The sequence below is a fragment of the Megalops cyprinoides genome, chromosome 16 (assembly GCF_013368585.1).
Source record: "Megalops cyprinoides isolate fMegCyp1 chromosome 16, fMegCyp1.pri, whole genome shotgun sequence".
Taxonomy (NCBI): Eukaryota; Metazoa; Chordata; class Actinopteri; order Elopiformes; family Megalopidae; genus Megalops; species Megalops cyprinoides.
The window spans coordinates 20,699,775-20,719,000 of NC_050598.1; the positions used below are offsets into that span (position 1 = coordinate 20,699,775).

The 19,226-nt window shown below is 45.1% G+C and overlaps 1 protein-coding gene across 1 annotated transcript; it reads right to left on the reverse strand.

Annotated features, from left to right (window-relative positions):
• Window positions 1-864: 864 nt before the first annotated feature.
• Window positions 865-18,690, reverse strand: arhgef37 (Rho guanine nucleotide exchange factor (GEF) 37). The gene is made up of 14 exons (XM_036548404.1): window positions 18,192-18,690; window positions 17,447-17,527; window positions 15,436-15,794; window positions 14,928-15,051; window positions 13,600-13,747; window positions 13,257-13,456; window positions 12,541-12,671; window positions 11,882-11,986; window positions 10,761-10,874; window positions 9,890-10,207; window positions 9,229-9,357; window positions 7,470-7,665; window positions 6,938-7,107; window positions 865-5,447 (listed from the first exon to the last, which is right to left on the reverse strand). The coding sequence occupies exons 2-14, from the start codon at window positions 17,448-17,450 to the stop codon at window positions 5,238-5,240; spliced, it is 2,208 nt and encodes a 735-aa protein (XP_036404297.1). The 5' UTR covers window positions 17,451-17,527; window positions 18,192-18,690; the 3' UTR covers window positions 865-5,237.
• Between the last annotated feature and the right edge of the window lie 536 nt (window positions 18,691-19,226).

Below are 19,226 nucleotides of genomic sequence, written 5' to 3' on the forward strand. Positions count from 1 at the left end.
CTGCAATTAACATTTATTAACATTTAACCCATATTACTGGAACAGGGACGTTATTTGGAAAAAAATAGCGGAAATGATCTATTTGTGAAAACTGCATATGAAAACGAACCTGACATCAAAATGAGAGCTGGACCCACCAAAGCTTTACAAAGCCAATTCATAAATGCTCTGCGTGTCCAGCAACACTCACACTGGTGCATTTAGATTTTTATTGGCTCTTAGAGTCATTCTATTTGCCTTAAGGGGCCATGTCTACGGGTGAGTAATTCCAGTGTTAAGGAGGGGGTGCCGTGTTAAGGGTAAGGACAGGCAGAACTAAGTGTGAATGCAGCTGACAGGATCTTTATTGAAAGCCCATAACAGCACCCTCTCCCCAAAGACATATTGCCACTTATTCCTTTTATGGCAGCGAGAGACGAGAAGAGCATCCGGGATTGAGGGCAACTCGGGCAGTGGACAGAGTGGGAGAGAGATTTACCAGTGTGTGGATGTGTGTGTGTGTGTGTGTGTGTGTGTGTGTGTGTGTGTGTGTGTGTGCGCGCAGGAGGGCGGTTTCCCTCCTGTTTCCATGGCCGCCGCCTCACGTCGCCTGTTTTCAGTTTCTGCTTCAGTTTGCATAGCTGGAAGCGCAGGTGCGAAAGGGGGCAGGCTGCTTCCAGAGCGGAGCAGCGAGCAGACATCACAGAGCAGCCCCTGATCTGAGCCTCGCTCTCGGGCAGGGCTGACGCAGTCTGACGCTCTGTCTGGGTCCCTGGCTCAGAAAACACCTCGCTGCAGACGGAAGGCACATCTACTCAATCGCTTCGTTTCATCTGAATGTGTTCTTCCTCACAAAGAATACGCAAGAGACGCTATTTTTGGGGCTTTTTTGTTTTCTTTTCTTTTACTCAGTACATCCTGCTATCACATGAAATATGAGATGCAAACACTTCAATCTTACAGGGCAGCAAAAGCAAGCTGGTTCCAGTGTGCCGAGCTTCTCACATCTCACGCATCCAATACATTCTAAGATTCAGCAATGGGAATAAGTCCTAGCAGGCAAATGGACATGACACAAATGCACAAACAATCTCCTATACAGAGCATTAGCAACAATTAGAAAAATAAGAAACCGTCATTCATAAGAATCTTATCAATTACATGAGCATAGCTGAACGCATCTCAGATTTCAGCATGAGAAATTAATACGTACACATAAAAGCCTAAAATTAACATTAAAGCATAGCCTTCAACAGCCAACTCTGAATTTAGAAAGGTTGAACAGCTATGAATTTAAACTCCATGTTATAATAAGCAACATCACACGTTAAATCATATAAAGTGCCTTATCAGATTTCCACACACACACCGAGTACATTCCAGAGTGTTAGTGAGGCCGAGCCCTTATAACCCCCCCACCCCTCACACTTCCACAGAAATGCCTCCCGTGGAGACACGGTGATGCCAGCGACTGGCCCGCCACCTTTGCTCCAGTGCTTTACAGCGCCCCCCATTCTGGGCCAGCTCTGTTTACACAAACGCCAGTGCGAGGGGGCTTATACAGCCGGCCCTCCGCTTCAAAACAGCTTCACGTGGCCGTCCGCTCTTTATGGGTGCACTCACAGCAAAACAGGGCTGGCCTTGAACTCCCCTGAACTCCTTGAACCCCCCCCCCCCGCACAAACGTGCGAGGGTCACATGCACTGGACAGTACGCGGCCACAGCGCAGCCCACAAAACAACACGAGGGCAGAATGTGACGTCCTCATGCCACATGCCAAGGATGGCGAGAGGGAAGGAGATGGGATGCCAGTCCGTAAGCGTTCTCACGGGAGGCGCAAGCACCCCTCCCGAAAACAGCTGGAGAGAAACACGTGGGGAGGGTGGACATATCCCACAAAACCTACAGTGTATCGCCATACAGCAAAAATCCTCATGAGGACCATATGTAGCTATCCTCTCCTCCCCCCGAGCCTGCGCTCCATTCAAGCTTGCTGTCACTGCACTGACAGAGTGATGGGATTTGGGGCAAAAACAGAGGTCAGCACCACACACGGTGCACCTAGACAGCATAGGCTATTGCTAATCAACATGTAAACATTCCTTCCTGAGGTCTCTGGCAGGCCCCCTGAAGGAAAAAAATCATTGCATCAGCTAAATATAAACTGTTATGTGGAAGACTGCTATTTGTCCCAATACTTTCCAGTGTTATAATGGTCCTGCTTCATGAAGGTTTACTTAAAACTGTGCTGAACTTCTCCCGCTCTTTCTCAGAGCATGGGCAAAGAAGGGGCTCCACGGTGCAAACAAAACTGAACTGTAAGATATTTCCAGTGGCAAAAGGGGGGGCCATTAAAAAATGTTACGGTTGAGAATCTTTGCATATCTAATTTAGCTCATGTCTACACGATACTGAGGTGAAGTCCTATGAAAATGGTTTCCTGGAAAAATCAAACGTCGTCCTGCATTTCCTCGAAACAGAACACCTTCGCTCGGGCAACTGTGGAGCCGTTGAGTCTGCCCACGCGCACACACACACACACACACACACACACACACACACTTACAGTCCTGCCTGCTGTAACATTCCCTCACCGCTGCAGCTCGGTGGAGGGCGTGGCCAGGCTGTGTGGGCAGCAGGGTCCCCTGGGAAACCTCTGAGAGAATGTCTCACGTGCGGCTCCGATCCTGAGCCCGGCGCTATCTTAAGCCCCCCGTGATTAGCCACTCAAGTCCTTCCCATCCCCGTGCCTGATGAGCCATTGTTCAAGCTAAACGGGTTGCGTGAGGAGTCTGCTGACTGGTTCTGAGATAGCCGCGGGTTCTGAGCGCTGGTGCTCGCCAAACGCGGCACTGAGCCTCCGTCATGCTGGGGCTGACTCCCGGCCCTCTGAGAGATCGGCTCCATCTCGGAGTCGGCTTGGCCTCAGGCTGCTGCTTAACACCACCTCTGGAATGAGGCCACCCTCCTCCAGTCTTCCAGGAGAAACACCCCACCCCACTCCTCACTACGGCAGGTAAAGCCTCTCACTCCTCCACCACATCACTGTGCCGGCCCCCGGGTCCGGTGGAAACGCCACATTACCAGCGCGGCTCAACAGAGGAAGACCTCACAGGCTGCAGCCAAATCTAATACTTGAAAAGTGAAACAATGCCAGATTGCTATCGTGTAACCTCCCAGCTAGATGTGCAGAACTGGAGAGCAATGGAACACTTTGCATAATGAGGTAGGCTCCCCCAAGAGGCAGGCTGAGTAAACAACAGCTGCACTTTCTGGAATCTCCAGCAGGGGGAGGTCCTGATCACATGGGAATCCTTCTACCGAAAGGCCTGACAGAAGAGCTATTTTTAGGTCCCTGAACAGAGAAATGTATTTATAGAGCTCTGAGCTCTGCCACACTGGCAAGAGCTGAAATTGGAGGGAGTCAATGCATCAACTCCCTGCTGACAGCCAGTCCACAGCTGATGCAGAAACCAAGCCAAATATTGAGCATATACATTAATGGCAGTCATGCTGCCACCAAACCAATGCAGCAACCTCTATGGTGCAGCTAACACCACTCTTATAGCTGGCACCTTGTAAACGCTTTCATTATGCTACTTAATGTTGTTAGTGCAAACATTAAACCAGTTCCATATTTTTAAAAAAAGTCTCAAGATACAAATTTTCTTCATCATTTACAAGCCATACATTCTATTCTACATATCTGCGGTTAAAATTCAACATGTCAACAACACACGGGGTAGAAAACATTCCCAGTCACTTTGGCAACAAGAGGATCGCCTCAAATGTTTTTTACCTTTTAGCACAAGCCGCCACAAAGCTTAAAACGCAATACCCTGAAGTTAATGGCCCTAGATCTATAAAATAAATAACATAAATAAATACACCTCTAAAATACCTGAAACATGCTGCAACAAGATTTGTCTGCCAGAATACTGGGTGCAGCTGTGCCATCTTATTGCTTTCAGACTCAGGCAAGGAGACATTAAATCAAATTCATTACATATCATTGTTTAGCTTGTGTAACAAGACGATTCGCATCAATACTGACTGAGGTAATGAAGATGACTGACCAGAGGAACAGCTGCTTGAGCTGGAATTGTGCTCCCCCTAGTGGAGAGAAAAACAAAGACATCTGCAATGAGAAGTACACACCACCAGGTCAAAAAACCTGCCAAGACAGAATGTTCTTTTCAGCACTGCAGTGCTGCAATAATTCCCGAATTCCAAAATTCTGTTTAAAAATGGTATTTATCCCTACAGAAAACAGTGACCAATACAAGAGTCACTGTTATGACTCAATTTGCTGCTGTTTTGTGGTATACATTAACTGCAATATTGCAGTAGGAGACTGTCCATGTGAGCCATACTGAACTGAATACCTTTGCATTTGACATAGTAGGGGTTTCTGCACCACAGATGTTTTGTCTAATCTCAACAAGCTGTTCCTCAGTCAAGTGAACATCAAAGAGCAACTTTGGTGCTTGAATCCTACACTGTTTCACCAGTGTATCCAGTGATTCTGGAAATCAATGAGCCATGAATTCCTCCAAGTGTTATTTGATTCAGTCATCAAAATTAAGTTTGAGTATATACCTAAACATCCAGTTTTCCACAAAAATTGATCTAAATATATCACAGAGCTTGAAACATGAGTGAAAGCATGCACTCTCAACCCAGAGTAAACCTCTACGGGTATGAGAGAATGTATTAATCACTGCATTAACTGATGAATTAATTATGAATGGCTGAATTATCTGAAACTTGAACCAACACGTAACTGCAAGGATCATGCACTGAATAAGGTTTGCCACCAGTGGGCGCCAGCACGCCCGAGCCGCATATCACATGCATGCAAGTCAGTAGTTTTGAGCAAGATGCCCTCGTCGTTCGAGGCCACGGGATGCAAATCAGCCAGGATCCAGAGAGGCAGTCAATGGACACAGTTGGAGGGCTCTAGCGAGTCTGTGAAAAAACCCGCAGGGATCAATTCCATCAATCCGGGCTTAATCTCCACCCATTAGCGCTCCCGCCTGCACCTTCGGGACAAGCGGCACGCTCGTGTTACCTAGCAGCCTCCCTCCCTGAGGCTGTGAGAGGAAACGGGGGCCTGAGGGGGACTGATCGGCGCACTGCTTCACATCCCAGTCACACAGCAAAGCCTTCCTCCCACGGGGCACGCGCTGTCCTTAGCGGGGGGGTTAACGCTCAGAAGCCACAGGTTCGGGGTAGGGGACGGGACCACGCGGGCAGCTCTAGCGGTAGGGGGCGGAGGGCGGGGCCACCACGGAGGGAAGCACCGCCAGGTAATTGGATGGGACGTACCCCCGCTGGCCGCGGGCCTCCACCAGGCTCCACTCGGGGTTGCCCCGCTTGTCGTGCGGCTCCAGAACCCGCACGGGCTCGCCCGCTCGCAGGGACACCTCATGGCTGCTCCGCGCGGTGAAGTCATACCCCGCAAACACCTGCGGAGACAGGACAGCGACCGCTTACACTCCACTGAAAATAGTCACATATTCCTCGACTGCTAAGTAAATCCCTTGGGTCACTTCATTATTCAAATTATGTTAATACAGACATAAACAGCACAGCATATGCATTTCTGAAAATGCAAATTAGCAAAACATAATTATTCACGACAGAAATATCATCAAATGCACCTTAAAAATGAAATTCATGTATATTCAATAACCATACATTGAGCATACAGCAAAGAAATTTATTGATTTATTTCATACATTTACACTTACCGATCTATTTATCAATTATCAATTATTTATGATCAATTAGCCATTACAGTCATATTAGATGGCTTTTTGGATGCCGCAGTAACTAATCTCATTCATTCATGAGTAGTAAAGGGAGAAAGGAGACTGGAACAGTCGTCTTTCCTTGAAATAAGGAAACACCATACAAGGAAATGCATTAGCACTATTTTGAATTGCTTGCTGTGATGTCCGGACATAGTTTCTGGATCTTGGCAGAACTACAGTATAAAGGTGCATAATTTGGAAATAAACAGAATGAACGCCACAGCGCACTCACACTCATTATAAGTGTTTCTATCCCCGGTGGTGGCTCACTGAGCCATAAAATTTGCTCCTTACTTTGCACCATGTGCCTGCACGTTATGTTTCAAAGTCGTCCACAAAACAGCCACAACAACTCCCACTTGTGGCTGATGTTGGTAAAACATTAATAATCTGTTTGGGCAAGCAGTTTTTAATTTCTTTTCAGAAGACTGCTGCAAGCTGCCGGTATTACTAAATTTGGTCCCAGGTCACAGCTGGGATCAAAAACACTGTTCGGCAGTGTGTTTATGACCGGCGATAACGGCGCAAGCACTTTGCAGATAGGTTTGCTGTACATATGGACACGATGTGCAAAGGTCAAACAAAATATCAGTCACATTTTTATGTTCAAACAGGCAGTATATCTCTCTCTGCTTTTCACACACACACACACACACACACACACACACACACACACTACGTATTAGTCACATTCTTTATGGCCTCATCCCATAAAATCAGCCAGTGCCTCTTGATGATATGGTGCAGGTCCTTAGTTAAAACACATAAATAAATCCGAAAGCTGCAATTCACCTGGCAGCAGCGCTGACACAGGCTGGCAGCCAATTTCTCCTTTTTCATTACAGCATTCGCACACGCTACACAGCTCGTGATGGATGCATTTTGGGAGAAACATTATAAGAGTTGATCTTTTCTGGCTGCTGCTACAACGACACGCCAATCAGATAAAGTAACTCGATGGGGAGATAAAATGCTGTCACTCCCTGCCGCTCACTCCAGCTGCTCTGTTGCTTTCGCGTCACTCACTACTCTGGCTGCTTTTTTGTCGCCAACTACTGATCCAGGATCAGATCGCTCGAACTCTAAGCTTATCATCAGCCATTTTGTGTTAGAGGATTAGTCCTATCTGCAGTGTCACCCACCTGGAAGCAGGGCAGGGCCATGGTGACGACCGGATGTGACTCTGTGGTGTAGGAATGTCTCCTGACCTCAGCCCCGCCCATCGAAGAGGTGAGATGTGGAGAAGGGGGCGGATCCTTCGTTACCTGGTGATAGCGTTGCAGCTTTGAGGCTGGCACATAGCCCCTGGGGCCTGGATTACAGATTAAGACATACACCAGCCGTGAGCATGTAGCAACGCTTGATCTGCATTGTTAATCTTTACTCTCTAGAGTAACAGAGCAGCCCAGTCTAACTGAGGGTACCTGAGGGTTGCACAGAAGACAGTAATATAAATAATAGTATGAATAACATATGAAGTAATAACATATGAATTATAGGAAAAAAAAACAGCAGTGCTGTTAATTAGCAACTGAATGCACCTACTCTCAAAATAAACTTTGTATGCAATAAATTATCCCTTAAATTAATTATCCAAGACTACATTACACTCTGTGTGGAGTCAAATGTGTTCTTCATAATGTTAACATGACATTTAGAAATGGAGCGCAGTACCTCCGGCATCCACCAGCCAGCGTCGCCGGTCTCCCCGCGTGTCCATCTCGGACAGCACCCCCACCAGCTCGCCCCGCTGCAGGGTCAGGTCCAGGTCCCGGCTCCCCACCACGTGGCCCGTCAGCTGGTAGATCTTCCCAGAGCCGTGCTTCTCCGTCAGAACCTTCAGGCGCTTCTGGGAGGAGGGGCTAAGGGGCTGTCGCCATGGAGACAAGGAGTTCAATCTGATTAGTCCCCAGCGCTGGGGCATAAAACAGGGGCTAGGTCTGCTTTCAAACAGCAGGAAAACTAAGATCTCTGTGTAATCTGAACAGAGTTCTGAGAAACATATTTGAGCAAAAGTGCTGTTTTTTCTGAAACAACCTATCTTTAACTTCGGCAACCATCAGATTCATAATGATGTACAAGCAACAACAAATACATGCTGAACAGGGGCTACACACACCATAGAACGTGCTTGAATGTTGTTGAGAAGACAGGCCATAAGGACTCCCTTGTATCTGTGTTCTGAGATTCTCAGATAAATCTGGAATCTAGAAGATGTCCTAATTTTCCTCCCCCGTACATTCTAATTGGCTGAACTAATGGAGCAGTGCTCATGATAAGAATCACAGTTACTAAAGCAATGATGGCCATGGTGAAGTTGCACTTTGAGGTTGAGGCTGAAGCTGAATTCCATATAAATGAACAGGAGGCAGGGGAAGTAGGCAGACCTATTTAGGCTGTGGCATGTGATTCAGGAAATACCAGACCAAGTTCCAAGTCAGTCTCTAGTCCTAACTAATGAGCTCCAAATTAAGTCCTAAGTTACAATGGTAAATTTTCAAGACCAGTCCCAAGTCACAACGGTCAGGTCAAGTTGCAAGTCACCAGAATTCTCAGGTCTCAAGACTCAATGGTATTCTTTAACCAATTCTAACACAACGCTTATGTTCTAGTTTATATTATGTTTAAGCTCATTTAATTGATATTTTGCATAAATGGATTTGATCTTGTTAAAAATATATATTGTAACAAAATGATGCCTAATAAAATTGCTAGCCAAACTAAAGGCATTTGAATCACTCATTCACCTCCACATTTCAATCATTCAATTCTATTCTATAGTTCGAAAAGTTGCACAGAAACAGCATTGAGCTGAAAACAACACAATGAAGAAGACGTATAACAGAACATAATCACCACCCTCTCCTAATTAACAAGACCTACAAGCCACCTACAAGCCACTGCACTTCCAACTCATCAAATCTAATGCTTGTTACTTAACTGTTTTTTGTCAATATTGATACAGGAGAGCTTTAGAACCCTGCATAAAACGGATAGCAAATTTTCTTTTGAAAAAGTACCTGAAAAATATTTCTGCCTGAAAGTTTCACAGTGAGTCACTTTCACACAGGAGTTTCAAGCAGTGCTTGTGGAGACTTCCTTATTTCATTACTCATTACATGTCTTAGGGAGCCATTTAATCTAATGTTTGAATATCAAATTAATTAGAACGTAAATATCTATTATGTATCAACACTGACACATGAATTAATTTACATGTTATACCTTATACGGCATTGTTTTTAAGTTTCTTGAAGACGCATAGCTCTGTTTAGTTCTGATTCAGACAAGACTATAGGGTTCTCCAGTATAGTCCTGGTACTTTAGCATGACTATGGGTCTTGTGAGGGTGTACACACTGTCCCAGTATTGTTCCCTGGCAATGAGTCATAATGCAACAACACACTCTAAACAGGGCTCTGTTTGGTCCAACCTGCACAATGGGAGCATTCAGTTCCTCCTGCAGGCTCCGGCACAGACTCTCAAGCTTCTTCGCCCCCTCATGTACGGAGCCTTCTGCCCACTCCCAGAATGCACTGGGCTCCAGGAAGCTGTGAGGGAGCTACAAAAACAGAGAGAGGTCTGAGAAACAGACAAGGGCAATTCATACAGTTTCATTAAATTACAGTTCATTTGCTTGCATTTACACACCGTCAGGCTTTTAGTAGAGGAAAACAATATCCAAATGCCTGATAAAGCCATATTGGCTATATTAAACCTTACTGCACCAATTTACATTTAGTCAGCTATTAACAGTTAACATCTATCTCTGCCCAGTGTCCACTGTTTGCTACCTTCTGTGCAGGGTCACAGAAGCCTCACTTTCCATTCAAGTCTTCACAACCCTCTAGAAAGATCGTAATTTGGCTGCTTTTCAAGTTAAATTACTACAGCCATATTCTGCTTTACGGTAATATTAAGACTTGTAATATGTGCCATGATTTACATAAGGAGACAAGAACGTTTTAATCAGTATAATTTATTTCCAGTCCTGGAGGGACACAGGAGAGGAGGAGAGAAACTGCATTTAAAGCTCCTCCAGTTGCACCTCAGATGGCTGCCCGCTCTTTTCCCCCTGCAGAGCTGAGCCTTACCTGCTGCGTGTACCCTGCAGCCAGCTGCTCCATGTCGGCGGCGAGGTCGCGGAGCAGGCAGCTGAAGGCCCCCAGCACCCCCCACAGCAGCTGCAGGGCGGTGCCGTTGAACTGGGGCAGCTCGGCCAGCAGCAGGGAGTTGATGGTCCGGTAGGTGTTGGCCACCGCCTGCTCCTCGTAGCTCAGGCTGGGCTTCTCCTCGATCAGCTCGTAGTCCAGCAGCTTGTCCAGACGCTTGCGGATGAGGTTGCGCGGGCCGGCCAGCAGCTCCCGCAGTGTGCAGAGGGGCTTGAAGACCAGGGTGTGCAGCCTCCGCTCCTGCACAGCGATGGGCAGGTGGGCAGAGGAAGGCATGAGGTGGGACGCACTTCAACACCAGCAGCAAAAGCCTTAATGTAAGACACTCAGATAAAGGATTGCAGCTACTGTACGTTAAACTGGATTGCAAGTAACCCCGTTTTGCTTGTTTTGGTATGTTTCTCACAGCCCTGCATTACATTTTTCAACAGGGAGGATTTTAAAGTTTGAATCATCAAAACTTCAGCCTCTCCCATCAGAAGCTCAACTTAAGTTCGAACTGCAAGCAGGTTTGGGAGGGGAAAGGAACATGTGTGAATCCTCGCTGTTAGAGAGAGTGTGGACAGCGCACCGTCACTTAAAGGAGCCTGAAGGGCAGAGGCAACGATGCAATTAGCTAGGTAGCCAGATCATCACTTGAGATAATCCCAATTGACGTGATCACAAAGTCATATAAACTTCAGCAGGTCCCTGTTGAGATGAGTTTACGTGATCTCAGACAGGGTGTAATGTCAGTGTCTGAGGAGGAATGGGTCACTCTGAGGTTCAGATACTCTGAGGTTCAGATACTCACAAACGTGGGGTATATCCACTGCCTCAGTGCTGCTGTGATTTCCTTGTAGCACACTACAGCCCTCTCACTGTCCATGTCCAGATCCTGATCCTCTGGTCTGCACCCAATGAACTTCTGCACAGGACACATGCAGGCGGGGTTATCACATACCCAGCACAGCTGTTGTTTAGTAAGAGTAGACTTCAACTATACCAGGAAATTTTGTGAGTGATTCAGAGAAGAGGCCAAAGATGCATCAATGTGTTCCCATTCAAAGTGACTGATGGATGATACAGATATTAAACCAAAAGAGCAAAAACTAGTATGTAACTAGTGATGAGTAAAGCAAAGTAGTACAAAATATAACACACAGCAAGTGCAATGCAAGAAGATCACAATACAGTGATCTGCATGGCTAATTATGAGAGTTCATACATAGCAACTCATGCTAAAATACTAGTGAATTAGCTGCTGTTTCATTTATCCGATGTTTCAGCACTGCTGAATTTCTCAGAAACACAAATATCGGGACAACTTGCCATGGCTGGAGGGAAATGGTCAATCGAAGCTGTATTAGGGAACCAGGAAGCCAGTTTATCATTGATTTTGGCAAAGGCATTTTCAAACCAGCACTTTTAAGCTTAGGATATTCTGTTTGTGTGTGGGTGGTATCTGGTGATAAACCCCTTGCAGCTACATTCATTGGAATTGGAAACATTGGGCCGTGCTTAATTAAACATATTAACTGCTTAAAAGACTGAGTGCACTCTAACAGCAAACATTCTGACAATATGAGGTGCGTGTGTGTATGCATGCAGTACCAAGCCCATGTATTCACACATCCTGCTTAAAAGAAGCACACTGCAGCCCAGCAGTGTACATTAATGTGAATGGAACTTAAGATATTCAATTACCCATAGCCTTTTGAAATTAGTTTACAACTACCGTGAATAAACTGCCATTTTAATGGGTAATACAAAGTACATTAAATTTATTCTTAAAAAGCACAGCAAAAATTATAGGCCTCAACAGTTTGGAACATTAAAACTGGCATCGATAGGTGCCTAACTACACAATTTAAATTTGTGGCTACAAGCAAGTTAAAAAAAAACTAAGAATGAAATTTTTCTCCAAAAGTTCACCTGTAGATGGCCAAGGTAGGCTGCCACATTTTCGTGAAGGTCTGTGATCCCTTTCTCCAGGACATAGAAAAACCCTTCCAATGCATCAAACTCCTCATCCTTCAGCTGGAATGCAACATAAAGGAGTTGTAAACATATATTACATTTCTACTGAATCTATTAAGCAGAATATCAAAAACAATACAACATACTCATACTTTCATATTTGATCAAAGTTATGTGGACCAGTTTGAGACAACTCGTTACTTTAGCTACTGTAAAAGTTAACAATTTAAAATATGGTACCAGATTTCAGGTAATTAGGTTAATTCCATATGACCAGTTAAAACTAAATTACTATATTTTAATATTCACCCTTAAACACACAATTCATAGTGGTTCAATATTGAACATCTCATATGAAGTTAGCATTGTGGGTTTAGTTTAGAATAAAAATGGCTGATTTTGAGGTCAATGAACTGAAAATGGGTCAAAGTGAGAAAACACACAATTGTCTATGTAAAGTTTGTAAATCCAGCTCAAGGTAAACATGATCAGTGTGTCACCTTGGCTACAGTCTTCCTGTTTAATTATTGACAGAGGGAGCTGTCGGGAGTGCGTAATTTCACTTTAGGTGTGAGTGATTAAAACGCTCAAAGGAGAGGTAGGTGCAGGGTTACCTTTGGTACCATCCCCGTCTCGTGTTTGATGTACTGGCTCAGACGAGCTGTCTTCTTGGCAATACTGTGTCCATTCAATCTGTTGATCTTGTCCTTTATCGTCAGGGTCTCGGTTTTCTTGTATTTGTCCGCTGCGATGGCAAGACAACAGGATTTTTACCTTCCACTGCTGTTTCACATGCGTGTTCAAGCCTTAACACTACATGTGAGCCTGGAAAAGAGCCATCCCACCGACAGGATATAATTAATCATAATTTTCATGAGGCCGCCGTATCCTAGCAACATGCAATCTGAAAAATGTGAGAGAGATTGAAAATACCTTTCTTCGTTGCCAGCAGTTCATCATCAGTGACAAGGGGAAAAAAGCCTGTTCATACTTGGACAAAGCTATTTCTGCAACTTGTACATAAAATATGGAAAGAGCGCACATAAAATATATGACCTGGCATCTCTTTTAAAGATCCCTTTCAATGAACTGATGTTCAACACAGAGAATAACGCTATAAATTCACTCCTCCGTCTACTTCACATTATAAGTAAATGGGAAGTCACACCAGAACAAAGATTTAAGTTATGTAGTTTCACTTGGCAGGAGGCAGACAAATCAGACTTAATAGTCACCATTAAATTATTCTTGTGGTTCCCGAAATCTGACACACATGCGCCTCTTTTATGAAAGGCAGTGCCTTGAATTCCAGTCGGAGCCGAACCCTCACCGACTTCTCGGAAGCGCTTGTACTCGTTGATCCTGCAGTTGAGGTCGACGGCGGCGTGGGCGGTCTCCTCCAGGACGGGGTAGGCCGGGTGCTGGGGGTCCGTGTGCTTCTGGATGGTCTGCAGGAGCAGGGGGTACCGGGCGATCCTCTGCACTGGCATCACCAGGAAGAAGGTCAAAGACGTGCCGTTGACTTCAGGCCTGTGAAAGGCAGGGGACGGCAAGCTCAGATGTGACACCAGAAACAAGGGTCACCTGCTGCTGTTCCATCATTTCAGCCCCCCAAATGAACACTGCAGTAGCTGCAGAGCTGAAAGCATTCATGTGCTGTGCGGCTAACATACGCGGAGGACTTGATGACTTTGACCATCTCGTTCCACAGAGGCTCCTTCTGCTTGTAGCTGTTCTCCTGAGCTGTGACATTATTGTAGTTGGCAAGGTACTCTTTGTAAGCCATCTCCATGTCTGCTCTAAGGCTTAGGAAGGCATCACCTAGAAAACAAGCAGACGGCATCCTTTATGATACTTGTGCATGGATAAATAAGAAAAATCTGGTACAGCCATCTGAGACTAGGAATGAGTAGGCAATTCAGGTAACATTTGGCATTCATTGAAATAATACCTCTTTTGCCCAGAGTTAAACAATACTTATATGCTATTTTAAGGCACACAAAACCAAGAATATTTCTGTAACCTACTCTTGCCAAAGCTAAGTTGGGTGGGTCTACAACATCTGTTTAGGAAAATCTGGTTGCATCTTGAGATGGTGTTGATGAGCCAGTAGGGGACTCATCCCTCTAGACCAACCGTAAAACCAATGCCCTGCCTGTTCATAACTCATTAAACAAAGTCCTGACTCAGTTTGGTCAGGATACTTCATCTTTATGATAAAGACCTTTTTATCATAAAAGTGGTATTTCCCCATGTCCCCGCCCAGCTGCCAATCTGACTGTCTTAATCTGGTGAGCTAAACATCCCCAGGTTTAATTTTCGAAATAAATCCCTGACTCCCCACTACTGATGTGCAATGAATGTTTTTGTGCAGAATGTCTACCATACCGAGATAATTGATGTCAGATTTTAAAAATAAATAATTCAACTACTAAGTTTTTCAATTCTAGAATTAATAAAGTAAAGAAATGATCTAACAGACCTGCTTATGGGCTTCCAAATACATGAATGACTTCCTTACCTTTTCTCTTCTCTACTAGGAATCAGAACATGTGATAACAATAATGTATAGCCTAGGGGTTCGAAACAGCCCAAATTTGACCTCTTGCATTGTGTGAACCCATTCTCATTCAAGTAAAAATTTGCGATGTAGCCAGTTCTTTCATGAGAACTGACCACGGACACAAGCATACAACCATAATCCCCCCCGACACGAAGCCTTTGTGTATTTATTCCATGACTGAAAGGCTGAAAGGTCCAGTTAAGCAAAACTCGACCTAACCGGTACAAACCAGTGGCAATAGCTGTGGTGTATCTTGATAATTGTGGGGCACGCGTTGTCTTGGAAGACACCTGCAATTACCAGTGGCTTTGCACTTGGACTTTGTGATTGGGGGGTGGGGCAAGTGTGAATGTAATCCTACCCCCGAGGCTGGCCAGCTGAACTTGAGCCACATGAAACATTTAAACTTGCCAGTCCAGTCCACCACGGTGCACTTACAGAGGGAGTGGAGGAAGTTGGGCTCCGAGGGCAGGGTCTGATCCAGCAGGCTCAGCAGGCGTCCAGACACGTCAATCACCTCGTCGATGTACAAGAACATGGCCTCCAGGTTCACCGGCGCAGGCTGTGAAGAGGCATCAATTATCCCCCAGACTTACACCTCTTCAACTGGCATCATTAGTCAGATTCCAGTCCTCCCCCAATCCACCAGCTGCTTCATACAATTATATCAGGCATGTTAATGATATCACCTTCATCATAAAAAGCCATTTCGATCTTATCTTGACCCGATATTGATCTTTATGCTTTTAATGTGACTTAACAGAAAGACTGAGTCGATACACTTGGTCATTTCATCCTGCTGTCTAGGGAACACTGTACAGCTAGGTGAGAAGCGGGGTGCAAAAAAGGAATTTTGAAAGATTAAAGTTGCCCTAAATAAATCCAATTTAGAACTTGTTCCATCTCCGGATGACTAAACCGAAGGATCGAGACAGAGCCAGTGTACCTGGAGCTTCTGCAGGTTACTTCTGATGGTCACGGTGCTGAGCTGCAGAAGCCTCAGGTAGTTCCTCTCTGTGTACACCAGCTCCTCAATGGCCAGGAGCTGTTTCTGCGCCGCCCTCTCCCTGGCGGCGGCGGCCTCCGCTTCCGCCCGCTCTGCCTCCGCTGCGGCTTCCTCCGCCACCTTCTCCGCATTCTCCTCCTCTTCCTCCTCCTCCACCACCTCTTCCTCCTCTTCTCCGCCCGCCCCTTCCGGACTCACCTCCGCCTGCGCCGCCACCCCCGCCGCCGCAGCCTCCTCTCCGTGCACAAGCAGCAGCGGCGGGTCTCTTTTCTTTGCCGCACTCTCCATGGTGGGGCTATCTGTCAGAGGAAACAGGCCCAGGGCCCCATGTTAGAGGCAAATCACAGCAACTTCCCGTGGGAGACAGAGGGGCTGAATAGCTGATGGGAGGGGAAGTGAGGAGGGCTCTGCATTGTCGCTTATCCTCTGAAGTGGAACGCCATTTGTGCAAACCAAATGGTCCTGAATGGTAAATGTTGTCAAAGCCCTTGCTGAATTTACGGTTTTCAGGGCTTTTTAATCTCGAAAAATCAGCTGATCCATATTAACAAGGCTACCACACAAATAGCTGTGTCTTTGATTAGCAATTAAATGTTCGATGCAAATTAGGCAAACTAACTAAACTTTAGAAGCGTAGCTATTAATTGTGATTTCAGCATCAGACATGTCTTGACAAGTCATATAAACATAAAAACTGAATGATCACCAAGAAACACAAGTAATAAACAATGCTGTGATTCAAATCTGCTGTTTAAAGAGGAGATACAGAAAGGAAGAGTCAGAGAAAAGCAAAAGGAGGAAACACAAGGAAGAAACATAACATCATGGCTCTGGACAGCCATATCAGTAACACATAAACAAGCAATGCTGTCTAGGGCAACAGCCTAGCCTAGGCCTGAAAATGATAGGCTAGCTGCAAAGTGATAGCTTGCAAACATCAATTAAAATGAATCATTACCTTTAGAGGCTCGGACAGCCTGCCTGCAGAGCTTGCTGTGCGTGTGGGTTACGTGAGGGAACCGCAGAAAAACAGCCTGACAATCTGGCTGACTGGTGTAACTTTCTCCACTGACTCAAACTGCAGGAGCCTCATGTGGCATGGGTGTGTGAGTGCAGGGTGGGGGGGATGGGATGGGAGGGTCAGCTGTGCCGTTTGCAGGGGGGGAGGGGTGTGAGGGGCAGCTTTAGGCTTTAGCGACAGGCCAGTGAGCACACAGCCACACTGCTGAATGGGCCAATTGACTGCGGCAGCCAGTTGCAGGAAATGACACCCGCCCAGCCCGGAGCCCCTTCGCTGGCTTCCGATCAAGGACAGCGGCCGGCTGAGCAAAGCGCACTGCCGCACACACGAATCAAACAAAAGCACCAAGGGGTCTGGAACAATCCCACAGATGTTTACAGCGGAACTGAGCAACGCATGGGCAGTGCCGGGCAGCATACGACCACAGCATTTCACAGCGCAACGCCTGCAGCGTTTTTTTCCTATAAAACACCCACCAGTTCAGTTCTGCGTGACAAACACAGCATGTGGATGGCAAAAAGGTTGGACTGAAACATCTGACCTAATAAGGTACAGCCTAAGAGACAATATTCATAAACAAAACCACGCAGAAAAACCACAACACTTTCACCTACCAGGACGTCGAAGTTAATTAGTCATTGAACTGGTTTCTATTTACAAGGAATCTAAAATATGTGTTTTCTTCTCAGTACATAATACACTCTTCTATTGCAGCTTGCAACCAGGAAGACAGCTGACATGGGCTTCACAATACCTAAGTGATGACTTCTCATAAACAGCCTTCTGTCCTCACAAAACAAGATCTGCGTTACCCCATCCAAGACTGGCAGATATGAATGAGATGCAGTATGATAGTATGAGAAGTAAACTGTCAAGGGGTATCATCTGCCACAACTGACAGCATAATCAAAAAATGTTAATAAATCTTACCCATGATTTGTGTCAGGATATCGCACGCATTTGAAAGGAAAATTGGATTGCAGGGGAAACAGCATAACAGATGTGTTGTTCCTATAAATGATAAACAAAAACGTCAAATCAATGTCAAAAACTAGCTGCTGTAGAACGTTGAACAAATTATTTGCTGTTCATCCCAGAACATAATATTGTCATCCTCTGAATTTTGGCAAAATATGTATATATGTATGAAAACACAGGGTAAGATGGTAGCTTACATCTTTACACATTCACATCTTGTTATTTACCCTTTAAAACTCAGTTCTGTAATTCGAGAGTCGAAAAATGACTAATACTGTATGTGACTAATTCTGGGAATTGACTTGTAACTTCAGTACCTGTGACTTGGGAAGACAGAGCTGTGAAATCTTTATGAAACTAACATAAAGTATAAAGAGAAGAAAAACTGTTAAAACATTTTTTTTTCATTCTATAGTAACCACAGTAAAGATGAGCACTAAGCACTAAGGACACATAAGTCTGTTAACTTATGTGGCAGTTAACTTAGTTAACGTTAACTGCCACATAAGTTGCTGTTTCAAATCGAAACACTTAGCTGGCTAGCAACCTAACGTGCTTTGTCTTGTAAATAAAGAGATTTATTCAACTCATCGACGACAACGAAACATGTTAGCAAGAGATTATTTTTGCATGTAAAGGTAGTCTGTATTTCACTCTAGACCTAACGCGCAACTATCTTAACGTTGACAGTTCTTACCTGAGGCTCACGTGGATCAGCAACTGCCTCTGTTTACATAGGCCGGGCGTTTAAGTCTGCAGCAAGGACAACTCAGCCCCTACGAACAAAAACGTCTCTCAAGCGACTTCTTATTCCGCTTTTATGGAAAATAATCTTCTCTGTTCATTGTGTACGGGGATTTGCAGCAGTGTCAGATGTTTTAACGCATGACAGACCGCCCTGAATGCGGTGCTTGTGCGGTGCAAACCTGGATAAACAATCGTAGCTAGCCAGTCAGCTACCATCCCAAAAAACACTGCCGTGCATTACCTTTTTCCTGCCGTGTACGGGTAGCTATAGCGTGCTACAGTCCTTGCCGCTATACTCATAATAGACTACCTTACAACTCAATGCTCCTCACCTATTTACAATATGACGGAATTCACCTGCTCCCTAAGAACAGGTTTCTCGACGTCACTGTCATTCCACGCATGCCAAAATCTTGATAAGCCTGTTAGCTGGCTACGTCTGAAGACGTGACGATAGCAGTGAGACGCTGTTTTATTTTTTCCTCACGTTGACTGAGCTAGTCGTTTTCGGTTCTCTCAATAAAAATAAATGCTGACATTACCTGTTTTGTTACCACAGATTCTCCCGTTTCACTGTACAAGCATTCTCTGTTTAAGCGTTAAGCAAATTCCTTGCAAACTAGGATGAAACAGCAATTCTAGGCTACACAGTTCTGCCGCCACAAACAAGGGTTAATTTTTGGAATTTTGGAAGTTCATCCTTACAAATAAAGTACTGAAGTCTATGAGCTTCGGTTATGGTTCATCCTCATTTCCCAGTTCTCTTTCCATCACATGGTCGAACAGTATACAAAAGGAATGCTTATATTGTGGAATACACACCGCTGGAGGGCGAGGAAGTCGAGGGGAAATCCGCTTGACTGGGATGCATTGATTTGAGAAAACTGTATTTCTTCTTAGATATGTGTGATATATAGATAGGCATTAGTTAAAGGTAGTGAATTTAGTTGCAGTGAAATTTTTTGGGACAACAAAGCTGATGCTT